The following is a 22,987-nucleotide window of genomic DNA, read 5'->3' on the forward strand; positions in this document are numbered from 1 at the left end:
GCTTGTTTTACACTAACTTAAACATGCAATGTCCAATCTGCACCAAACTTCAAATATTTGGAAATAATCATGGCCTGAAGATATCTAAAGGCCAATATTCAGTTATAATCATAGCGCCACCTGTTTGCAATAAGACACCTCATGCTTTATACTAACTCAAACATTCCATGTTCAATCTGCACTAAATTTCATATGCTTGATAAAAGTGCTGGACTGAAGAAAGATACATGCCAAAATCCAGTTATAGTCATAGCGCCACCAGCTGTCAGCAGGAAGATTTGCACATATAAATGACTTTGACATATTTCTCTTATATTTACCACATTAAACGCATATATCTCACCGTTCGCTGTTTTACAAAAGCCACCCGCTGGCGGTGAGCCCGGGTGCGAGGGCCCGTTCATCGCTGCTTGCAGCTTTAATTTTGTATTAAAACCACTTTTCTTTTATTGGTCTGATGAAATATGCTAATTTTTTGAGATAGGAATTTTGGGTTTTCATGAGCTGTATGCCAAAATCATCAGTATTAAAACAATAAAAGACCTGAAATATTTCAGTTGGTGTGCAATGAATTAAAATATATGAAAGTTTAATTTTTATCATTACATTATGGAAAATGAACTTTTTCACAATATGCTAATTTTTTGAGAAGGACCTGTATATGGCGCATCTGTATGATTACCAACTGTATTAAGGCCATCAGCATGTGATTACTGACTGTTTGAGTGTCTATCAGTGTAAATGCTGCATTTCTAGCAATCTCAGGATGTACTGTAATTGGCATACATAGTAATTTTTTTATTATTATTATTACTCAAATCATTCTTATTGTATTCATCTAGTGCTCAAATAAATCACTTACACGATGTTTAAAATTCTGTCTATTGTTTTATAATTGAAAAACTATGAAGTGGTATGTTTAATGACTAAAATAGTTTGTAGAACCATTCAATACATTTGGTAAATATTTTTCCTCCAAAAATATTGTGTGTGTATGTGTGTTAGGGGTCTACATATAGTCTCAGAAAAATGGTTGCAGGAATCTCATTTTTCGTGTTATCTACTTCAGGTTTGAAATACTTTCAACCCATTACTTTTCTGGACTGCTCCAGGACTGATTTCATTTATTTTTATATGAATAAATAAATAAATAAATAAATAAATAAAAAATTAGTGTGGTACAATTTTTTTCAAGGCACTTCAGTTTCTATAACTTTTTATCTTTTGGAGCATTATCAACTCTGGATGATGGACCGTAAAGCCCAAAGGGTCTTCTTTCCAAAGACACCAAAATTGTAGCACACTGAAGTCAGGAAATATTACAATTTTAAGTTAGGTATGTCATTTTCAGCTGTGAGTCCTATAATGGGGGGTGAGGGTGGGGGGCTGGTTGGTTAACAGGTTAACACTATTTTAAATATTTTTTTAACATGACAAACTATTTGTCTTTTAAATCACACAAATCAAAACAATGCAGTTGTATTTTGAAATATGTTAACTAATCTAGGGCTGTAACTAATAATTGTTTTGGTAAATCAAGTAATCTACTGATTATTTTGACAATTGAGTAATCTGATTTTTTGAGTAATACAAATAGACTTAATTGAAAAACAGGCTTTAGTATTACTATTTATATATAAACTAATGATAAGGAAATAATAATTGGTTCAAATAAAGTATTTGTAATTACATGGTTTTATTGAACAAGCCTGATAAAACAGGCCTACACAAAATATGAACATAACCAACTAGCTAACGGCCTGGCCATGCTTCACTTTACAGCATGATTCAAGGATGTTTAAATCCATGTAATTTTAATATCTGGCAACCTGCAAACTCAGAGCAAGGGTTTGAACTTTTATTTTGAAATCACGATGTACAACAAATTGCATACTTAGAAATATGTTGATGAATTCTCCTGTATTGGCATAGGTTTATAAATGATTTACGTTACAAATCCAGTGAGATGATATGCAGGATTTTCCTAGATGAATGTTAAGCAACACAAACTCACAGCATATGCAGAGGAAGAGTTTGTGTCCCGAGCAGCTGAGATGGAGATGTGCTCCATGCTTGTAAATGATAACAGTGCAACACAAAACAAGTCAGACTTTATATGCGTTCCCAAATGAACAGCACATAAAATAGAAGACCCCACAATATAATTCAAGCTCTATCAAAAGTTTTACCACAAACACAACTTATACTAAAATCGCGAGACCGCTTTTCACATCAAGGAGTAATTAAAAGCCAGGGCGAAATGGCTCTGTATTTATATCAGCTGCATCATTAATTTAACGTAAAAAGATTTTTTTTTATAGAGGGAAAAAATAACACATTTTATATATACTGCCCTTTAAAAATTCAAGTCATTTTCAAGTACCTTCTCAAAAATATGCCTGTTAAGGGTTTTACAGGACTTAAACTTCAAAAAGTCAAATTTAAGCACCTTCTATGAGCCCTTTATCTATGTTCTCTTATTTCAAATTCTTAAATTTAACCAATAATTTCATTCTGGATAAAAAGACGTGTTGACTATTAACAATGAAATGAAATTAGTGGTCGGCCGATATTGTTTTTTTGACAGCCGATGCCGATATCTTGGAAAGCAGGGTGGCCAATGGCCAATATAAAGCCGATATTATTTTATTTAATATTTAAGAAATGTGAAATCATTTGAAAATGGATTAAAAAAATTAAATAAACATGCTTATACTTTAAATGACAATCTATTTTTCACAAATAAACAAATATTTAATAAAAATATAGTTTAAAAAAAGGAAGTTAACACTGTAACCAACAGGACACGCAGTACTCTGGGAATTTGTATGCATTGTATGCAATTATTATTATTTTTTTTTTACAAATAAAGCCAAGGTAACACGCATTTTACATACAGCACACAGTGAAAATAAAATGAATATGACATTGGGCAAAAGCATGAAGTGCAGCATAATTTTAAATCATGAGTTTAAAGTTTGTCGATCGCATGTCTCAATGAATCTGAACTCTCCTCCTGTCTGCACTCAATACACACGGACCGACCGTCACGCAGAGTACACACGAGCAAATGCACACTTCATAAGATCTCACAGCTGTATTCGACTAAGTTTGCCAGGTTTTTGAAATTAGATGTTCATTAGTCATTCAAAGATATGTTTAAATGATATAAATGTCTAGACGGCAAACGAGAAAGTATTATAATGTTTGCCTTTCTATTACTAAAAATTTGTGTTGTCAAAAGACCCGGTACTTCGGTACCAAGTCGGTACTAAAAAATAAAATAAAATTTACAGTACCAGTTTTTTTTTTTTTTTTTTTTTTTTAAGTACCAGTGGTACCAAGTACCCGGTCAACCCGGTTCTTGATGCTCTATCCAAAAGGTGCGCAGATGCGCTCTCTTTATAAAAGCACTGAGATGAGGTGACCTCAAAAGGAGGAAACACACCAAACTAACAAAACACTTTAAAGACAGACACCCAGATCAAATTAAAGAGTTCAAGCAGGTAAGTTTCACAGTGTTTCCCATACATTGGGAAATATCAAAACTGACCGCAAGAAACAGATTTTCCAAAAGGCTTTGACTTCGCTGAATAAACAGGAGTACAGCACGTGTCAAAGTCTAAACCCGGTGCGAGTGTTATAATATCACTGTATTTCTGAAGAAAACTGACTGTCTTCAGAAAATGATGGACGTCATTTTCATTTAATCTTGCCTGTAATGCCTGAGCAGTGTTTGTGAGCACAGGCTCAGCGCTTATTTGATTACAGCCGTAACTGGGGAAACCTCTCTCTCTTTCGCGCTCTACAAGCATCTCCTGCTGGCAGAGAATGAATTTGCATGTGCCACTGTGGGAAACACCACTTCTGTTATGAATACTATGAAATATTTTAATTTTGAATGCCGGATTGAAATGAACGCTGTTATTAGAGTAGTTAATCGTTAGCATAAGCGCGGCTAACGCTAAAATAATGAGCATTAGAATTAAGTTTCTTCATTAACTATTTAATGCTCCAATAACTTTTATTAGGGTAAAAAAACTGGATGGCATGATGATATATACTATTTTTACACACCAGAGGCCTTTTAATGAATTGTGAATCTAAAATAAACGTGTTAGAGATTGTACAAATTAACATTGTTTGTGTCATCAGTCAGAAAAGCAGTTCTGGGCTTTTTTTTTTTTTTTTTGCCAACTTAGTTGTTATTCTTGGCTTTAAAATTCCAAAATCCCTTTAAAAAATAAATATGTACACAGTTTGGAATAATTAGCATGTTTTTGTGCTTTGCTTTGGTACTGAAATTGGTACCGAAATTGGTACCAAGAACCGTGGATTTTCACTGGTATTGGTACCGAATACTGAAATTTTGGTACCGTGACAACACTACTAACAATATAAAGGAATTGTTTTAATGCTTTCTGTATACATTTTAATTTCTTTGAACAACACTACCAAATTATTATAAAAAATACTTCCCACCAACACAAAACTTAAGAACAACGACAGCGAACAGGATAGAGAATGTGAGCACTGTGTGCTCAGGCGCTGCTGCTCTCAGCGCAGTCAAAAATACAAGTATGACGCACCGTCAAAATAAAAGTCCCGCCTCGAACGCATCGGCCAAACAGAAAAATTTATCGGCTAAATATAATATATTAATGTATAAATATTAAATGATGGCAAAAAAATCAACTTTTTAAAATATGAAACTACAATTGCCAGTAAGTGGTAGGAAGTGACTGTCTTAATTGAGTTGAATCCTTAAATCAACAGATTTGTTTAAAAGTTAATTAATTTAACTTAGCAAACAACTGTACGGAATCATTTACTGGCCGTGTAATGCTGAGGAACAAAACAGTGGTTGCTCAGAGTCGCAGCAGTTCTGCTGTTTGTTCTTCTTCTATTGATGGAGCAAAATAGGATTTTGTGTCTGAAAGTAACTTCTTGTTTATTGTACATTTGCAATCATGCAGATTTTTGGTTTTGAACAGTCCTGAGCTGTAGCAGTGCAACGCAGACAAATGGCGCCGCTGGTATGCTTACACTCATAGAAAAACAATGTGTCCACATTTTAAAGATGTGGCGCTACGCAGCGCTTCTTGTCTGGTGTACAACCCCCTTTAGCTTTTTGGATTTTAAGATGGATGGACTTCTATACAGTCACTTTGTCGCATCCAGTGTAGACAGTGCAGGGTGGCACGATGTGACAGCTATCGGGAAAATGATCAGTATAATTATATTGATCAGTATACTAAAAATTGCACATCCTGCGATGTGACACATTGCGATATCGATGCTGAAACAATATATCGTGCAGCCCTAACACAGATATTTCTTGAGATAAGGAAAAAAATAAGCTCTGGCTTTGTGTGGATGTGGCCTAAATCATGGGGTAATTTTCATTTTTTGGGTGAACTATCCCTTTAAGCCAGAACTCTGAGCTCGATTGCTCCGTCTTAAGTAATAAATAATTATTTAATAATTTGAAAAAAAATTCCGCCGTCACGGCTATAATGATTTTTCTTTCTTTTTTTTTTTTTTTTTTTTTTTAAGACTTACGTTTGGCAAATTCGCCTTTATTACGATAAGTCATATCAGAATGGACAGGAAGCGAAGTGCGAGAGAGATTGGGAGATGGGATTGGGAAAGGTCCTGGAATTGGGATTTCGAACTGGGGGCGCCCGCAGCGCAACAGCACTGTATGTCGGTGCGCTGCCCAACTTAAAATTCTTTCAGAAAAACCAAAACAACCTTTAAAAAAAATAAACAAATCTACCTTTCAATTCACTCTCCTCGTACTCCTCCTCTTCTACTTTTCTTATTTTGGATGGCATCTCATCTTGGGCTTCTCCAACTAATGCCTCAGAACTGCGGGATCTTCGTCTTTTCTTCTCAATGTTCTTGCTTGCGCTGCTGATAAGTATTTCAGGGTTTTCCATTTTAGATTCATCTGATGATTGTTTCTTTGGCTCACTGGTAACTGCAGTCCCTAACATTCCTTCTTTGTCCATCTTATTTACAGTAATTTCTTCACAATCACTGTTTTTTCGAGACCTTTTTTTTTTCTTTTTCTTGCCATCCTCCTCATAACCTAAGTAAAAACATGAGTTAGTTATATCTGGATCATTCAGAATGTGATGGCAGAAAAACACAAACTGGCAACACAAATCTTCTTTTTAATGTTATACTGTAATATATACAAGCAGCCTTTTCACAGTACGTATCAATATGTTACCTGGTGTGTCCTGGATAGCCTCAAAAGGGATAGTCTTTTTCTTACAAGTCTTAGGGAAGATACCTGGCTTCCTTGGAGCATCTTCTGGAGGATTGTTCAGCATCTGTCATTTCAAGTAAAACACACAATGCTTTAGAGTACATTTTACTCCAACTTGCAACTGGACTGTATTGTGTTACTGTATATTATTACACCTTATTCTGTTTCTTTGTGCAGCACAGTATGAGTATCATTACCCTGCTGAAAAAAAAAATAAATAAAAAAAACTACATTTTTACAGTTTCCATTAAACCATTATACAATTTCTTTTTTGTTTTTGGCATTATTCCAATTGGAATTACTGTTGTTCTATTGGTTGCCATCTGCCATATTACATCCCACCAATAGAATCCATCAAATAGACACCATTATAGTTTACATTAAAACCAATACAATTGCCATTAGGGCTGCACAATTAATCAAATTTCTAATTGTGATTACAATTATGGATGCCACAATTACGTAATCGTTACAAACTGGCAATTAATCGTTCAAAGTCCACTTTTGTTATTCTGCGTGCATAAGATGCGTTTTTTTCTTTCTACATGTTATCTTAAGGGTTTTTCACATTATTTTAGTTTTAATATAATATTATAATACCATTTATATTTTAACTTTTTTATCATTTAAAGAAGAAACCAATCCAATGTATAGTTGACATTTAAGACTTAATACTATAGAAAAGCACTAAAGGTTTTTCAGTTAAAGTGTTTTCAGCTTGTTTATTTTCATATAAAAATATGGCACGCAGTTGCCTCAAACAATGGTATAAACATCATTCAATGTAAATTGTGATAATAGTAATTAATAATCGCAATTACAATTTCAAGGGAATAATCGACAATTATGATTTTTGTCAATCGTGCAGCCCTAATTCCCATTATAACCCTGAAATCCATTCAAATTGTGTTTTGGGAGGGGTTCTATACATATACATACATACATACATATACATATATATATATATATATATACACACATACATATATACGTATATTTTTTTTTTCAGCAGGCAAGATTATAATGGTATAACTACTTTTTGAAGGTTAAGTTACATAACATTTTTCTATAGTTTTACATTTACATTTAATTATTTAGCAGACGCTTTTATCCAAAGCGACTTACAAATGAGAACAATAGAAGCAATCAGACCAACAACAGTATACAAGTGCCATGACAAGTCTCAGTTAGTCTAGCACAGAACCCGCAGCCATTTTTTTTTTTTTTCATGAATATGATAGACAAGAAAGGGTAAGTGCTAGTATTTGTCAAGTGCTGGCGAAAAAGATGAGTCTTTAGATGTTTTTTGAAAATCCATAAAGACTCAAATTGAGATTGGGAGGTCATTCCACCAGCTGGGCACAATCTAGGAAAAGGTCCGTGAGAGTGATTTTGAACCTCTGTGGGATGGCACCACAAGGCGTCATTCCCTTGCAGAACGCAAGTTTCTGGAGGGCGCATAAGTTTGAACTAGTGAGTTTTGGTATACTGGTGCCGTGCCAGTGGTCGTCTTGTAGGCAAGCATCAGTACTTTGATTTTAATGTGAGCGACTACTGGTAGCCAGTGTAACCTGATGAGGAGAGGAGTAACGTGAGCTTTTTTTGGCTCATTGAAGACAACCCTCGCTGCTGCATTCTGGATTATTTGTAGAGGCTTGATAGTACATGCAGAAAGGCCCACCAGGAGAGCATTACAATAGTCCAGTCTGGAGAGAATTTGCCTAACTATTGATCTGACCCTGTAGACGCTATAATCCCACTCTGTCTCTTACCCGCTTTCTGTTTGTTTTTTTAATGGTGGGCATTCACTCAGTTGGCTAGAGCAGTGCTGATTGGGGAGAATGGAGGTGCGCTCACTCTATTGGTTAGTAAGACTGCCACTCAAGGCTGGCAGTCATGCATATACTTTGGAACAGAGTAATATAGCGTCCACATCGCAGGCTTTTGCAATTAGCAAATCGCAACGTCTCAAATCGCGATTGCGATTCGATTTTGATTAATTGCACAGCCCTATCGGCCAATAAGTTTTTCTGCTTGGCCGATTTGTTCGAGGCGGGACTTGTATTTTTTCGGTGCTGAGAAAGGCAGCGCCTGAGCACACACAGCTCACATTCTCCCTCTTGTTAGCTGTCGTTGTTAACAGTTCTGTCTAATACGGACAGAAGTCTGTCTAATAATCAGATAGAATGGTTAAACAAAGGAATTAATTTATACAAAAGTATTATAACGCTTGTTTTTATATTATTAGTAACAGAAAGGCAAACATTATAATACTTTCTCGTTTGCCGTCAGCATTAAGCAAATACGCATTTATTTAATTTAAACAAATCTTTGAATGATTTTTATGCAGCATGATCACGTGTTCTCTGTCTGTTAAGTGAAAGCTATAAACTTTGAACTCGTGATTTCCAATTATGCTGCGCTTTATGCATTTGCCCACTGTCATATTCATGTCATTTTCTCTGTGTGCTGTATGTAAAAAAAAAAGCGTTACCCTAGCTTTATTTGAATATAATTCCCAATGCACACAAACTTCCCAGAATACTGAGTGCCCTGTTGATAACAGTGTTTACTTCCTTTTTAATTATATTTTTATTAAATATTTATTTGTGAAAAATACTTTGTCATCTAAAGTATAAGTATGCTTATTTTACATATTTATTTTTTAATCCATTGTCAAATGATTTCAAATTTTTTAAATATTAATTAAAAAAATTATAATAATTATATCGGCCCCTTGATTTCCAAGATATCAGCATCGGCAGTCAAAAAAACAATATTGGTCGACCACTATTAAAGTCATATTATTTCGTAGGCTATTAGGCCCATATTTCCTATGTTTTTGGAATACTAACATTATAGTACAATTATAAAGCACACAAGTTACCTCAGTAGCTTTCTGTGCTTGTTCCTCTGTCTCAAATTCCACAAACGCAAACCCTTTAGGGTGTCCTGTGGACTTGTACCTGGGGATGCTAACATAAACCACATTTCCACACTTGCTAAACACTCGCTCCAGCCAAACATGAGTCACTGACTTCGGCAACAACTCCTGAAACACAACAAATTTAAGAGGGTGTACATTGAAATCATACAACATAAAAGTGAAAATAATGTGAAATTAATGCAGACTCAGTTACCACATAAACTGTGCGGTTGTCGACATCATTTGGGCTTTCACCAAGTGGATCCTTTCGTCGCACATGTGTTCCCTGAAGATTTACCAACACAACATAACAGTTAATATTATTATCAGTACATAAATTAGAACTAAAACCTCTCTGAAAAGAAAATTAAAGTCACGCAAACCATACCTCCACAACTGCTGAATTTTTAAGAGCCCTGGCTATCAACTTGACATCTGTTGTCAATTTTTTCATTCGGTTGAATGATGTCAGCACAAATATGTCAACATCTGAAATTAAACAAAACAAAGTTAAATGCATCATATATGTATCAATGTGCATCAAGATATGAACATAACACTGATATATACATCCATCTCGTGACTGTTCGATGACATTCTTCATGAATCTGTCCTTGTGAAGATTCACATCACCAAACCAGAATTCCACCTGCTTCTTCACTTCAGCCAGCAGTTGTTTCACCCGAGATCTCTTCTTTTTTTCGTTCTCTTTCTTCTCACTCTGGTTTGAACAGGCGGCCTCCCCTCCTGATGAAATCTTCTCTGTGTCTATCATCTTGCAATGGCTGTTGGTTAAAAGTCATAAAAGACCATTATCTGTACAGAACCAATTATGTCGCGCTAAAGAACTTACGACTACAGATTTTAAACTTATCTTTAACTTGTCGCTTTCTAAATTAACTTAAAAATAATCGCTTAAACTACCATGGACACAGCCATTGATAACGACTTCGAAAAAAAGTTGTACTTAAACAAACACAGATAGAAGACGGCGACACAAAAATCTAAAATGTTGTACCTTTGTTGTATGTTCGACAGTAACACAACATCAATTCATATGCGCGAAGCTCCTACTTCGTGTCGCATATAGATGACGTCGATGGTGTTCCAGTGAGCGGAGTTGTGGGCGTGTCTTAAGACAACGCGCAAACGAATGGAACTGGAAATATTAGTGCACGCTCCTCAAACCGCTATTTGTTTAATGGATTATTTCGAAAAGGTAATGAAGTTTCAATAGTAAGCATTAAAGCATTAACTACAACTGTGCCAAAACAATGCAATTGTGTAATATAAAAAATCGTCTATAAGCTGTTTTGCCTGATTGATTATACAGACACAGCATGTATGTATATGTATATATATATATATAATATATAATATATATTATAATATATAAACACACACACACACAATTTGTGGGTCTTTAAATGTTTGAATAGTTTAGCCTACCTAGTTGTACCTAGCCTACTGCAGTGTGTTTACAACAATGCCTGAAAACCTAAACAAATATAGATGTGGCATAATAAAATATATAAGCTAGCCAGGGGTGTATTCCAGAAAGCAGGGGGGTATTCCAGAAAGCAGGTTATGTGACATACCCGGGTATGTTTAAGAGTAAGTAAGCGGATAACCTCAATTTTCGGTTCCAAAAACGGAGGTAACTTTCAGAGTATGTTAATAGTCATAGCAACTCACTGTCTGAACTTAACCTGCTCCGGAGCAGGTTATGTTACAGGGTTAGTTCACTTCAGCAAGCCTTCAGTGGGCGTGACAGATAGCACACAACATTATATAATATTACAATATGTAATATAGCCTATTATATATATATATATATATATATATATGTACAGTACAGGTCAAATTATTTGATCAAAAATACAGAAAAAAACAGTAAAATTGTAAAATATTATTATTCATTTAAATGCATTTATTTGATCAAAAATACAGAAAAAAACAGTAAAATTGTGAAATATTATTACAACTTAAAATAATAGTTTTCTATTTGAATATACTTAAAAAAAAAAAATTTATTCCTGTGATGAAAAGCTGAATTTCCAGCATCATTACTCCAGCCTTCAGTGTCACATGTAACATCCAGTCTATCACATGATCATTTAGAAATCATTCTAATATTCTGATTTATTATGAGTGTTGGAAACACTGTTCTGCTGTCTAATATATTTGATGAATAAAAGGTTAAAAAGAACTACATTTATTCAAAAAAAATAAATAAATCTAATAATATATATTCTAATAATATATTTTCTTTACTATCACTTTTTATCAATTTAACACATCCTTGCTGAATAAAAGTATTGATTTTATTTAAAAAAAAAGAAAAAAAAGTATTGACCCCAAATTACTGACCAGTAGTGTATATTGTTATTACAAAATATTTATATTTTGAAAAACATAGCTTTTTTTTTTTTTTTTTTTTTTTTTTTTTACTTTTTATTCATCAAAGTATCCTAAAAAAGTATCACATGTTCTGAAAAAATATTAAGCAGCAGAACTGTTTCCAACTTTGATAATGAATCATCATATTAGAATGATTTCTAAAGGATCATGTGATAATGATCCTAAAAATTCAGCTTTGCATCACAGAAATAAATGATAATTTAAAGTATAATATATTTAAAAACAATTATTTTAAATTGTAATAGTATATCACAATATTACATTTTTTTTCTGTATTTTTGATCAAATAAATGCAGGCTTGATGAGCAGAAGAATCTTCTTTCAAAAACATTAAAAATAGTAATGTTTCCAAACTTTTGACCTGTACTATATATAGCATATATTTGATATGTTAATGAGGAAGTGCTAATATAAATAATAAATAAGGTAATATATTATTCGAATATGAGTATTTCTTTTATTGGCATATATAAGAGTTATCTGTATAAATTATAAAACACTATGACAAGGTAATGTTTAGCTTTTATTTATTTATTTATTTTATTTATTACGTGTTATATTATCTCAGACATGGAGCGGCATTTTCTATAATGTCTAAATTCTAAATCAAAATACATATCTGATATGACTAAATATATAATTAGCATAAGACAAACAATATAATTCACATTCTCAAGGATTAAATGGAAAAAAATAAAAATGATTGCACAGCCATCAATTAGGTGGCGATATGCACTAAGCATGTACACAATTTATGAACAAAGGATGAAGAAATAAACAACTTGGCATGCTTTTTTTTAGCGTCCGTTTCTATAGTGACTCGTTGATTCGTCGCTCTGTTGAGAATGTGTTGTATGGAGGGATTATATAGAGGGATTATTGGGTCAGATTATAAACTAAATTTAGATTTTTAGTTTTGGTTTAAGACTTTTAGTTTTAGACTTTTAGTTTATAATCTGACCCAATAATCCCTCCATATTTTAGATGTTTTAGGTAATGTATGAAGGACTAAAAATGACAGAAGGAAAAATAAATAAATAAATAAAAGTAGAAATAAATAAATAAATGCAGAAATAATAGTGAAAATAAATACATTTTGGTAATATAAATGGCTATTTCTGTATTTTTGCATGTATTTATTTATTTATTTATTTATGCATTTCTATATGTATTTATTTATGTATTTCTACATTTATATATATATATATATATATATATATATATATATATATATATATATATTTCTACATTAGCAGTGCTAGAGAGTCTTCAAGAAATCCTCCGCCAACTTCACATTCTCTCTGAGACAGAGGAAGCGACAATTGGGCGGCCATCGTACCTTTTACACTTTGTAATTGCTGCCTCAAAGTTTCTATTTTCTTTCACAAAGGGAGTTGATGTATATTTCTAGATGGCGCTTGTGTATTTAAGCACTAATTTACAATCTACTTTTGATTAGTTCAGTTTGTATAATTTTATATTTTGTTTATTTTTTCATGTTTATTGTGATTTCTATACTCAACTGTTGTTTATTTGAGCAAGATTGAATCTTTCTAAGAGTTTCTTGATTATATTTTATTTTATTCCCAACATGCTTTTGTATGTCACTCCCTTTTTTGTCATCCACATGAAGAGATGGAACGATGTAATTAATCATCGCAAAATTAAAAGGTGTTTTTCTCTATAATCGTAAATCATCTGATCAAGAATCTTCAAGATATAATCCCCTCTTAGCACACAAGCAGGCAAAAGTGGTATGTGGATGTATTTTCTGTTTATTTACAAGTATAATGTGACGTGTGTTTTACATGTAACTGAATGTGTGACTGGTGTTTGTTGTATATTTTGTCCTTTTTACTCAGTTCTACGGTGTTGATGTTGATGTTGCTGTCTATGTTTGCCGTCTATATCGATGAGTGCATTAAACATCTGTGAAAAAAGGAACCTCAGCCTTCGCATTGTGACTAAGGGTGGCATAGTAGAACACTTCACTGCATCGGTGAAGGCCTAGATCATCAGATGGTAAAGCTGCACGAGAAAGTCGGCCAGCAAGAGGCGCTACATATTGGATAAGGGAAGTACAACTTTTCAAAGATTGCAATTGACTGACTGAAGAAGCCAGTGGGCAAGTAAAGGCTGAACAAGCAAGCACTTTTAAGTTAGTGACTTGGAAGCAGCACAAAGTCTTGTGAACTGTGCTAAAGTTTCAATTGCACTGGTATTTACATCATCTTCATTCCAAGATGAAGTTGGACATTTTCCTAATATCGGCTGTCTTATTAAGAAACTATAAGGACTAAATAGACAAACAAATGTGTTGTATGTATTATTGAGAGAGTGAAGTTGAAATTTCCTGCATGTTTAAGATTTTGTATACTTTATTATTTGGGATATTAATATTTCACAAGTTATATTCATGCTTCTGCTACTTATAGTTCTATAGTTTACAATTTACAAGGTTGAATCACATGAGTTTAGGTGAAGTAGCTGCTTGCACTAGAACTTTAGACTGTTCCTTATTTAGGATATCACATTGTAGTTTAACACAGCATTGACATGTCTGATACAAGTGAAAATACAGTGCTTTCCACTAAAGAAGCTATCTGTGCAGATCCTACAGCACAATAACTTGACGATGCAGAGCAGGTTATCCCATCACAGCAGGCTGATATAGCTGAGCATGTTGAAGTTGCTGCACAAGTACAACAACCTAAGGTGGGCGCAGATACTACACAGTTCCCAGACATTAGAAGAAGCCAGCGTGTACGCATGCTTACTGAAAAGGGTAAAACATTGCAAGACACTAGACTGAACAATCTGAAAAGAAGCTTTGAACAGAAGTATAGAAGATGGAAGTATCACATCAATGGGTTGAAAAGAGCCATGAAGAGCAATGATGATGCAGATTTGATTTCTGAGGTCGTGAGCACCATTAATGTCAACGTTTTCTTTGTGGAGATCCCGAGGACATACCCTGGCCTGATTCAGATTCAGTGTTTGAAGCCACTGTGTCCAGCATCATCTCTGCAACTTCCAAATAGTCAAAGTCTGTTTCTAAGATGTCCAGTCAGTCTTCCCATGATTCCTTGCAGAAAAGACAAGAAGCAGCGGCTGAAGTAGCAGCTACAGATGAGGTGATTAAAATAATGAAGACACAGCATCAATATGAAGAGGAAATCAGGAAACTTGAGGCAGAGGATAAAAGGTTAACAGCCAAGAGAGAAGCTCAAGAAAGGGAAATGGAAGCGGAGAATGCAAGAAAAAGGGCCCAGTTTATCTCAGAAAGTAATGTCAGAAAAATAAAGTTGGAAGAGAAGAAAAAGGAAGTAGAACGATTGGAAGAATTAAAAAGACATAATGCAGCACAAGCAAGGCTACAAGTTCATAATGAATGCATTGAAGAGGATGAGGGAAAAATGCGTTCTGTTCCTCTTCAACAAAAACAAGACTATCTCTCTCAACCAAACCAACACTCTTATTCTCCTCAAAGGTTTTCAGTCACTCAAGCTCATGTATCTCAGTCAGATGCATTAGCTTCTCCCAATGAAGCCTCTAATGAACTTGTGAAGGCACTTGCTGAAGCTATTACAGCCAATAGGATTCCAATTCCAGAACCTGCTGTTTTCTCAGGAGAACCTATGAAGTATAATGATTGGAAACTGTCTTTTCAGACGTTAATTGATCGCAAGAACTTACCAGCCCAAGAAAAGCTCTTCTTTCTACGCAAGTATGTAAGTGGTCCAGCCAAGAAAGCTATTGAAGGACACTTTCTGGTTGGAACTGAAGCAGCTTACACGGCTGCCTGGAACATACTTGAAGACAGGTTTGACCATCCATTTGTAGTTTGCAAGTCATACTGCGACAAAATACAGTCATGGCACAAAATTGCTACCAAGGATTGCAAAGACCTCCAGGAATTTGTAGATTTTTTGAGCAGCGTTGAATCAGCCATGCCTTATGTTCAAGGTTTACAAGCTCTGAATGACTGCGTTGAAAATCAAAGGATATCAGCTAAATTGCCAGAGTGGTTGAGTTCACATTGTGAATAGAGCAGTCACTAAATTCCAAGATGAATATAAAATATTCCCTGATTTCAAATACTTCATTGAATTTCTTAACAAGGAAGCTAGAATTGCATGCAATCCTATCACTTCACTGCAAGCAATAAAGCCAGTAGAGCAAGAGAGATTCAAGCAACCTGATCAAGATCACTCCAAGTTTCAACGAAATCGCAACTCAAGTGCTAAGACATTCACTACTAGCTCCAGTGAAAAGACTAGCATCACGTGTGTCTTTTGTAAGAGACATGGCCACACTCTTCATAAGTGTCACAAGATTATGGAAAGACCAGTTGAAGAAAGATTGAAGTTTTTACTGTCTGAGAAATTGTGCTTTGGATGTCTTAAGGCTGGTCATAACTCTAAAGGCTGCACCTTTAGGAGTGTGTGTGAAAAATGTGAGAAGTTTCATCCAACTTGCTTACATCAGGATCGGGTAAATAAAGACCCAGGACAAAGAGTTAGACTCAGTCAAGATCAGTCAAGGGCTAATCAAGTCTCTGCAGACAGAACAACTGAATCACAGAGGATACAAGTGTCTATGCCTGTGACTTCAAACAGAGTGGTTCAAGAAAAGAATGGCACTTATACTTCATCCATTGTTCCAGTATATGTTTCAACTACAGCTGAACCAAGGAAGGAGATTTTAGTGTACGCCTTACTTAATACCCAAAGTGCCACCACTTTCATTCTAAAGGATGTAGCTGAGACACTTGATATTAAAAGGGATCCAGTCAAACTCAAGATTTCTACAATAACTTTCAAGACAAAGGTTGTGTCCAGTCACAAATTGAATGGACTACAAGTAAGAGGCATCAAGTCTAAAGTGAAAATCCAACTTCCGACGACCTATACTAGAGACTACATACCTGTCAATAGATCTCATATACCCACATGTGAAACTGCAAAGAACTGGCCTCATCTAGAACATCTAGCAGATGAAATGGCTCCTGCACTTGATTGTGAAGTAGGTCTGTTAATAGGCTATAACTGTCCTCAAGCCTTATTCCCCAGAGATGTTATCAGTGGTGATGACGACCAGCCATTTGCACAAAGATCTGTGTTGGGTTGGAGTATCATTGGGTACAACCAGTACAATGGTGATTATGAAGATGAAATCGGGGTGAGTCATAGGATTATATTGAAGCAAGTTCTATCAGCTGGTGAACCATCTCACAAGCTCAAGTCTGAAGTCTGCTTCATAAACAGGAACAAAGTTAAGGAGATGATCACTCCAGCAGAGATACTGAAGGTTTTTGAGTCTGACTTTGTTGAAAGGAATAATGAGGAAGTCTCTGCGTCACAAGAAGACTTAAGGTTTTTGGCAAAGTTAAACGAAGGCATTAAACAAATGCAAGATGGGCAATATCAAATGCCATTGCCGTTTAAGGGTGAGAGACCGGACTTGCCAAACAACAAAGCGTGTGCAGAGCATCGACTTAAATCCTTAGAGAAGCGTTTAAAGATGAATGAGCAGTACCACAAGGACTACCTGGCTTTTATGAAGGACATAATAGCAAGAGGCAATGCTGAAAAGGTCCCAGAGATGGAGGTAAGCAATCAACCAGCATGGTATATCCCTCACCATGGGGTTTACAACCCGCAAAAGCCAGGCAAGATTCGCATTGTCTTTGATTGCTCTGCAAGATTTCAGAATACTTCTCTGAATGACCATCTATTGACTGGACCTGACCTCACAAATACCCTTGTTGGGGTCTTGTGTCGTTTCCGGAAAGGGCAAGTAGCCATCATGTGTGATGTGGAACGTATGTTCCATCATTTTTATGTTGCCCCACAAGATCGGGACTACCTCAGGTTCTTGTGGTGGGAAGAAGGCAACATGGAAGCTCCACCATCAGTTTTTCGCATGAAGGTCCACTTGTTCGGAGCTGCCTCCTCGCCTGGATGTGCAAACTTCGGGCTCAAGTACCTCGCCTCACAAGGTGAAGGCAAGTTTAATCAAGCCACAGTGAAGTTTATACAATGTAATTTTTATGTTGACGGTGGCTTAGCAAGTGTGGACACTGAAGCAGAGGCAATCCAGCTTGTAAAAGAAGCCAGGGATCTCTGCAATACCGGGAAGCTCCACTTGCACAAATTCATCACCAACAGCAAGAAGGTAACTGCCACAATTCCAAAGGAGGAATGTACTGAAAATGCAACTGACTTTGACTTGGCCCTAGGAGAATCTAAAATAGAAAGGGCACTCGGAGTCCATTGGTGCATAGCTTCAGATGAGTTCCATTTCAGAGTACTAGTAAAGGAAAATCCTTTCACCAGAAGAGGTGTGCTGTCTACAGTTGCTTCCATTTTTGATCCTCTTGGATTTGTCGCTCCCTTCATTTTAGTTGGGAAAAGAATCATACAAAGGATGTGTCAAGACAAGACAGGCTGGGATGAACCACTTCCTGATGACCTCAAGCCGCATTGGGAAGCAAGGCTGCGAGACCTCCATAACCTATCTTCGGTAAAGATACCACGCTGTTATGTGCCATTAACATACAAGGATGTTCAGCAATATGAGCTACACCATTTCTCGGATGCCAGTGTGTCAGGCTATGGAGTATGTTCATACCTCAGATCTGTGACTAAGTCTGGAGAAGTCTATTGCACTCTCGTTATGGGTAAAGCTATGGTTGCCCCAACAAAAGTAACAACAATTCCCAGACTGGAGCTCTCAGCTGCTGTGGTCGCCACAAGAACTGGCAATCTGATCAAAAGAGAACTAGATTTGGATGGCATTCATGAATACTACTGGACCAACTCCAAGGTTATTCTTGGTTATATTAACAATGATGCACGACGGTTCCATGTATTTGTAGCCAACCGAATTTAGCAGGTCAGGACAAGCACTGAGCCTAGTCAATGGAGATACATTGCTTCAGATCAAAACCCAGCTGACCACGCCTCTCGGGGGCTCACCGTAAAGGAACTCATGGGATCGAACTGGTTTACTGGTCCAAGTTTCTTATGGCAAAGAGAAATTCCTAAGGAGGACATTACGGTGGGAGAAGTTGATGAGGAAGACCCAGAACTCAAAAAGGTACAGGTTCTTACAACCAAGGCAAAGGAAGCGTGGTCTCTGTCAGAGCGCCTGCAGAAGTTTTCAGATTGGAAGAGGGCAGTGAAGGCTGTAGCGAGACTCAAACGTTGTGCAAGGAGTGTAAAGGGTTTAGTAGAAGGATCCAGTGAAGGCACAACACTTAAAGAAAGAAAGGATGCTAAGCAATTCATTATTCGTACAGTCCAAAAAGAAGTGTTCAGAGATTAAATCAAATCTCTAAGAAAAGGGAAGGAAGTTAATTCCGATCAGTTCAATAAGCTGCACAAGTTAAGTCCATTTATTGATGATCATGATATCTTACGAGTGGGAGGAAGACTGACCCTCATGTCATGCATCCGGCCATCCTTCCTAAGGGTCATCATGTATCTCGTCTACTCATAAAACACTTCCATGAGAAGGTGAATTATAATGTTTTTATACATTACGTCCTACTAAGTCAACAACTACCCCCCCCCCCCACCAGGTTTCTTATCCTTTGAAAAAAAATAAGCAGAGCTTGCAATCTTCAAATATCAATTAGCAACAAATAACATCTCTTAAAATAGTGCACTTAGTATAGTATCCTTGCATATAAAAAAAATCACATAGATTCAATTTCCGACATCCTGTTGAAACATTACTTAATCATAAGAAAATTGACCTTTTATGTCAACTGAAGTATATAACAATATAAATGAGTAATCCTTGAGTAACTAAGTACATAAATAATGTAAGACAGTAATATGAATACAATGCAACAACAACAAAAAAAAATATAAAAAAATGACTTGGAATTATTATACTGTACTGCCTAAAGGAATATGTTGTATTAATGAATATGAAAAAGAACAACACATAAGCACATTGGAAATTTGCATACACCAATAGACCAATATCAAACATAAACCAAACACTACAAAAGTAATTCCATAACATATCAAATACGCAAGACACATTTCTTGCTGTTTAAACACACTTTCAGCATAAGCTCATATAAGAGCTTACCAACACAATCACAAATCCATGCTTGTTCTTCTGGTGGCACATTACTGTTGAGGCACCGAACATGAAACCAATCACATTGAATCTGGATGGGAAATATGACGTTGTTAGATATATTTAGAAATTGTAGAAATTGTTAAAAGTAGTTTTTACATGTAGTCAACAGACAGAAATGGCATAGTGAATACCCAGGTGCTTTGCTCCTCTGTTTGGCCTTTATCTGATTTTCCACATACAGAGCAGTACACCTGTTTTGACACTGCAGTTATTAGAATGTAGATGGGATTATAAGTAATCTCTGTGTGTCTAACATGGAAATAAACTGTTTGTTCAAATTGCTTTATACCTGATGCCAGCAAAATCTGCAGCAACTGCATGATGCTGTCATGTCAATATGGACCAAAATCTCTGAGGAATGTTTCCAACACCTTTTTGAATCTATGCAACAAAGAATTAAGGCAGTTCTGAAGACAAAAGGGGGTCCAGCCCCCTAGCAAGTTGCACCTCATAAAGTGGCCAGTGAGTGTATGTGTACTGTATGTGTGTGCTGTATTGCACGGAGATGATGTGCCACTACTGGAAAAGTTTGGCCAAAGACATTTGACACTGAAAAAATTATGGAAATGTTAAGGTGCAGGTAACCTCAGGACCATGGACAGTGCCATGAAATACAAACATAGCCTAGTTTTCCTTTGAAATAAAAAATTCCAAGTTCGTTTCAGGTTTAATGCTTAGTACAATATTCTGCACGGTTCATAAATATAATATTACCTATCTATCTATCTATCTACCAATCCAAAAAAGTTGGGACACTGTACAAATTGTGAATAAAAACAGAATGCAATATATATACACAAACCCGATTCCAAAAAAGTTGGGACACTGTACAAATTGTGAATAAAAACAGAATGCAATGATGTGGAAGTTTCAAATTTCAATATTTTATTCAGAATACAAAATGACATATCAAATGTTTAAACTGAGAAAATGTATCATTTTAAGGGAAAATAAGTTGATTTTAAATTTCATGGCATCAAAACATCTCAAAAAAAAAAGTTGGCACAAGGCCATGTTTACCACTGTGTGGCATCCCCTCTTCTTTTTATAACAGTCTGCAAACGTCTGGGGTCTGAGGAGACAAGTTGCTCAAGTTTAGGAATAGGAATGTTGTCCCATTCTTGTGTGATACAGGCTTCTAGTTGCTCAACTGTCTTAGGTCTTCTTTGTCACATCTTCCTCTTTATGATGCGCCAAATGTTTTCTATGGGTGAAAGATCTGGACTGCAGGCTGGCCAGTTCAGTAACCGGATCCTTCTTTTACGCAGCCATGATGTTGTAATTGATGCAGTATGTGGTCTGGCATTGTCATGTTGGAAAAGGCAAGGTCTTCCCTGAAAGAGACAATGTCTGGATGGGAGCAAATGTTGTTCTAGAACTTGGATATACCTTTCAGCATTGATGGTGCCTTTCCAGATGTGTCAGCTGCCCATGCCACACACACTCATGAAACCCCATACCATCAGAGATGCAGGCTTCTGAACTGAGCGCTAATAACAACTTGGGTTGTCCTTGTCCTCTTTAGTCCCCATAACACATCGCCCCACATTTCCAAAAAAAAAACCAAAAATTGATATCCCCACAACACAAAACATTTTCACTACTCCACAACACACCATAATAAATGACCCTTGGCCCAGAGAAAACGCCTGTGCTTCTGGATCATGTTTAGATATGGCTTCTTTTTTGACCTATAGAGTTTTAGCTGGCAACGGCTAATGGCACGGTGGATTGTGTTTACCGACAATGTTTTCTGGAAGTATTCCTGAGCCCATGCTGTGATTTCCATTACAGTAGCATTCCTGTATGTGATGCAGTGCCGTCTAAGGGCCCGAAGATCACGGGCATCCAGTTTGGTTTTCCGGCCTTGACCCTTACGCACCGAGATTGTTCCAGATTCTCTGAATCTTTGGATGATATTATGCACTGTAGATGATGATAACTTCAAACTCTTTGCAATTTTTATCTGAGAAACTCCTTTCTGATATTGCTCCACTATTTTTGGCCGCAGCATTGGGGGATTGGTGATCCTCTGCCCATCTTGACTTCTGAGAGACACTTCCACTCTGAGAGGCTCTTTTTATACCCAATCATGTTGCCAATTGACCTAATAAGTTGCAAAATGGTCCTCCAGCTGTTCCTTATATGTACATTTAACTTTTCTGGCCTCTTATTGTTCCCTGTCCCAACTTTTTTGGAATGTGTAACTCTCATGAAATCCAAAATGAGCCAATATTTGGCATGACATTTCAAAATGTCTCACTTTCAACATTTGATATGTTATCTATATTCTATTGTGAATAAAATATAAGTTTATGAGATTTGTAAATTATTACATTCCTTTTGTACTTTTTTCTGAATCAGGTTTGTATATATAATACATGCATGTTATAAATGTATCTTTTATAGCAAATACTTGTACTTTCAAGACTTCTGATATGATGTAGTGGGTCAGATAATTATTTAGCAACTTGTTTTGTAATGGTGTGAGCCTCCTTTGGAAAGTTATTGAACTGGAAGGTGTCTCCATGAAGAAACCCATTGAATACAGGGATGCTATAAATGTATAATTTAGTGCAAATACTTGAATTTCTGGACTTCTGATATGTTCTACAAGTTCACATGATTATTTAGCAACTTGTTTTGTAAAGGTGTGAGCCTCCTTTGGAAAGTTATTAACTGGAAGATGTCTCTATGAAGAAAACCATAGAATAAAGAGATGCTGTAAATGTATAATTTAGGGCAAATACTTGTACTTTTAAGACTTCTGATATGTTCTACAAGGTCACATTATTATTTAGCAGCTTTGTAACTGTGTGAGCCTTCTTTGGAAAGGTATTGAATTGGAAGTGAAGTTATGGTGTGTCTATGAAGAAACACAGGGATGCTGCAAATGTATGTTTTATGGCCAATACTTGTATTTCAACACTTCTGATATGTTCTACAAGGTCACATAATTATTTAGCAACTTGTTTTGTAACGGTGTAAGCCTCTTGTAAAAAGTTATTGAACTGTAAGGTGTCTCTATGAAGAAAAAACATGCAGGTGCATCTCAATAAATTAGAATGTCGTGGAAAAGTCCATTTATTTCAGTAATTCAACTCAAATTGTGAAACTTGTGTATTAAATAAATTTATAAATAAAATAAAAGTAGTTTAAGTCTTTGGTTCTTTTAATTGTGATGATTTTGGCTTACATTTTAC

The 22,987-nt window shown here is 35.8% G+C and overlaps 1 protein-coding gene across 2 annotated transcripts in view; it reads right to left on the bottom strand.

Moving 5' to 3' along the window:
• Nucleotides 1-10,364, bottom strand: part of larp7 (La ribonucleoprotein 7, transcriptional regulator) — a 60,375-nt gene extending 50,011 nt beyond the window's left edge. The window contains exons 1-7 of one of the 2 annotated variants that reach the window (XM_042728377.1): nt 10,222-10,364; nt 9,774-9,988; nt 9,592-9,692; nt 9,418-9,501; nt 9,165-9,329; nt 6,239-6,341; nt 5,780-6,094 (exon numbers count right to left, since the gene is read on the bottom strand). In XM_042728377.1, the coding sequence (XP_042584311.1) occupies nt 5,780-6,094; nt 6,239-6,341; nt 9,165-9,329; nt 9,418-9,501; nt 9,592-9,692; nt 9,774-9,978 (973 nt within the window). In that variant the 5' untranslated portion in view covers nt 9,979-9,988; nt 10,222-10,364. The remainder of the gene's footprint in view (nt 1-5,779; nt 6,095-6,238; nt 6,342-9,164; nt 9,330-9,417; nt 9,502-9,591; nt 9,693-9,773; nt 9,989-10,221) is intronic. The other variant, XM_042728378.1, reaches the window with a different exon arrangement.
• Nucleotides 10,365-22,987: the final 12,623 nt, after the last annotated feature.

The sequence above is a fragment of the Cyprinus carpio genome, chromosome B7 (assembly GCF_018340385.1).
Source record: "Cyprinus carpio isolate SPL01 chromosome B7, ASM1834038v1, whole genome shotgun sequence".
NCBI classification, from domain to species: Eukaryota; Metazoa; Chordata; class Actinopteri; order Cypriniformes; family Cyprinidae; genus Cyprinus; species Cyprinus carpio.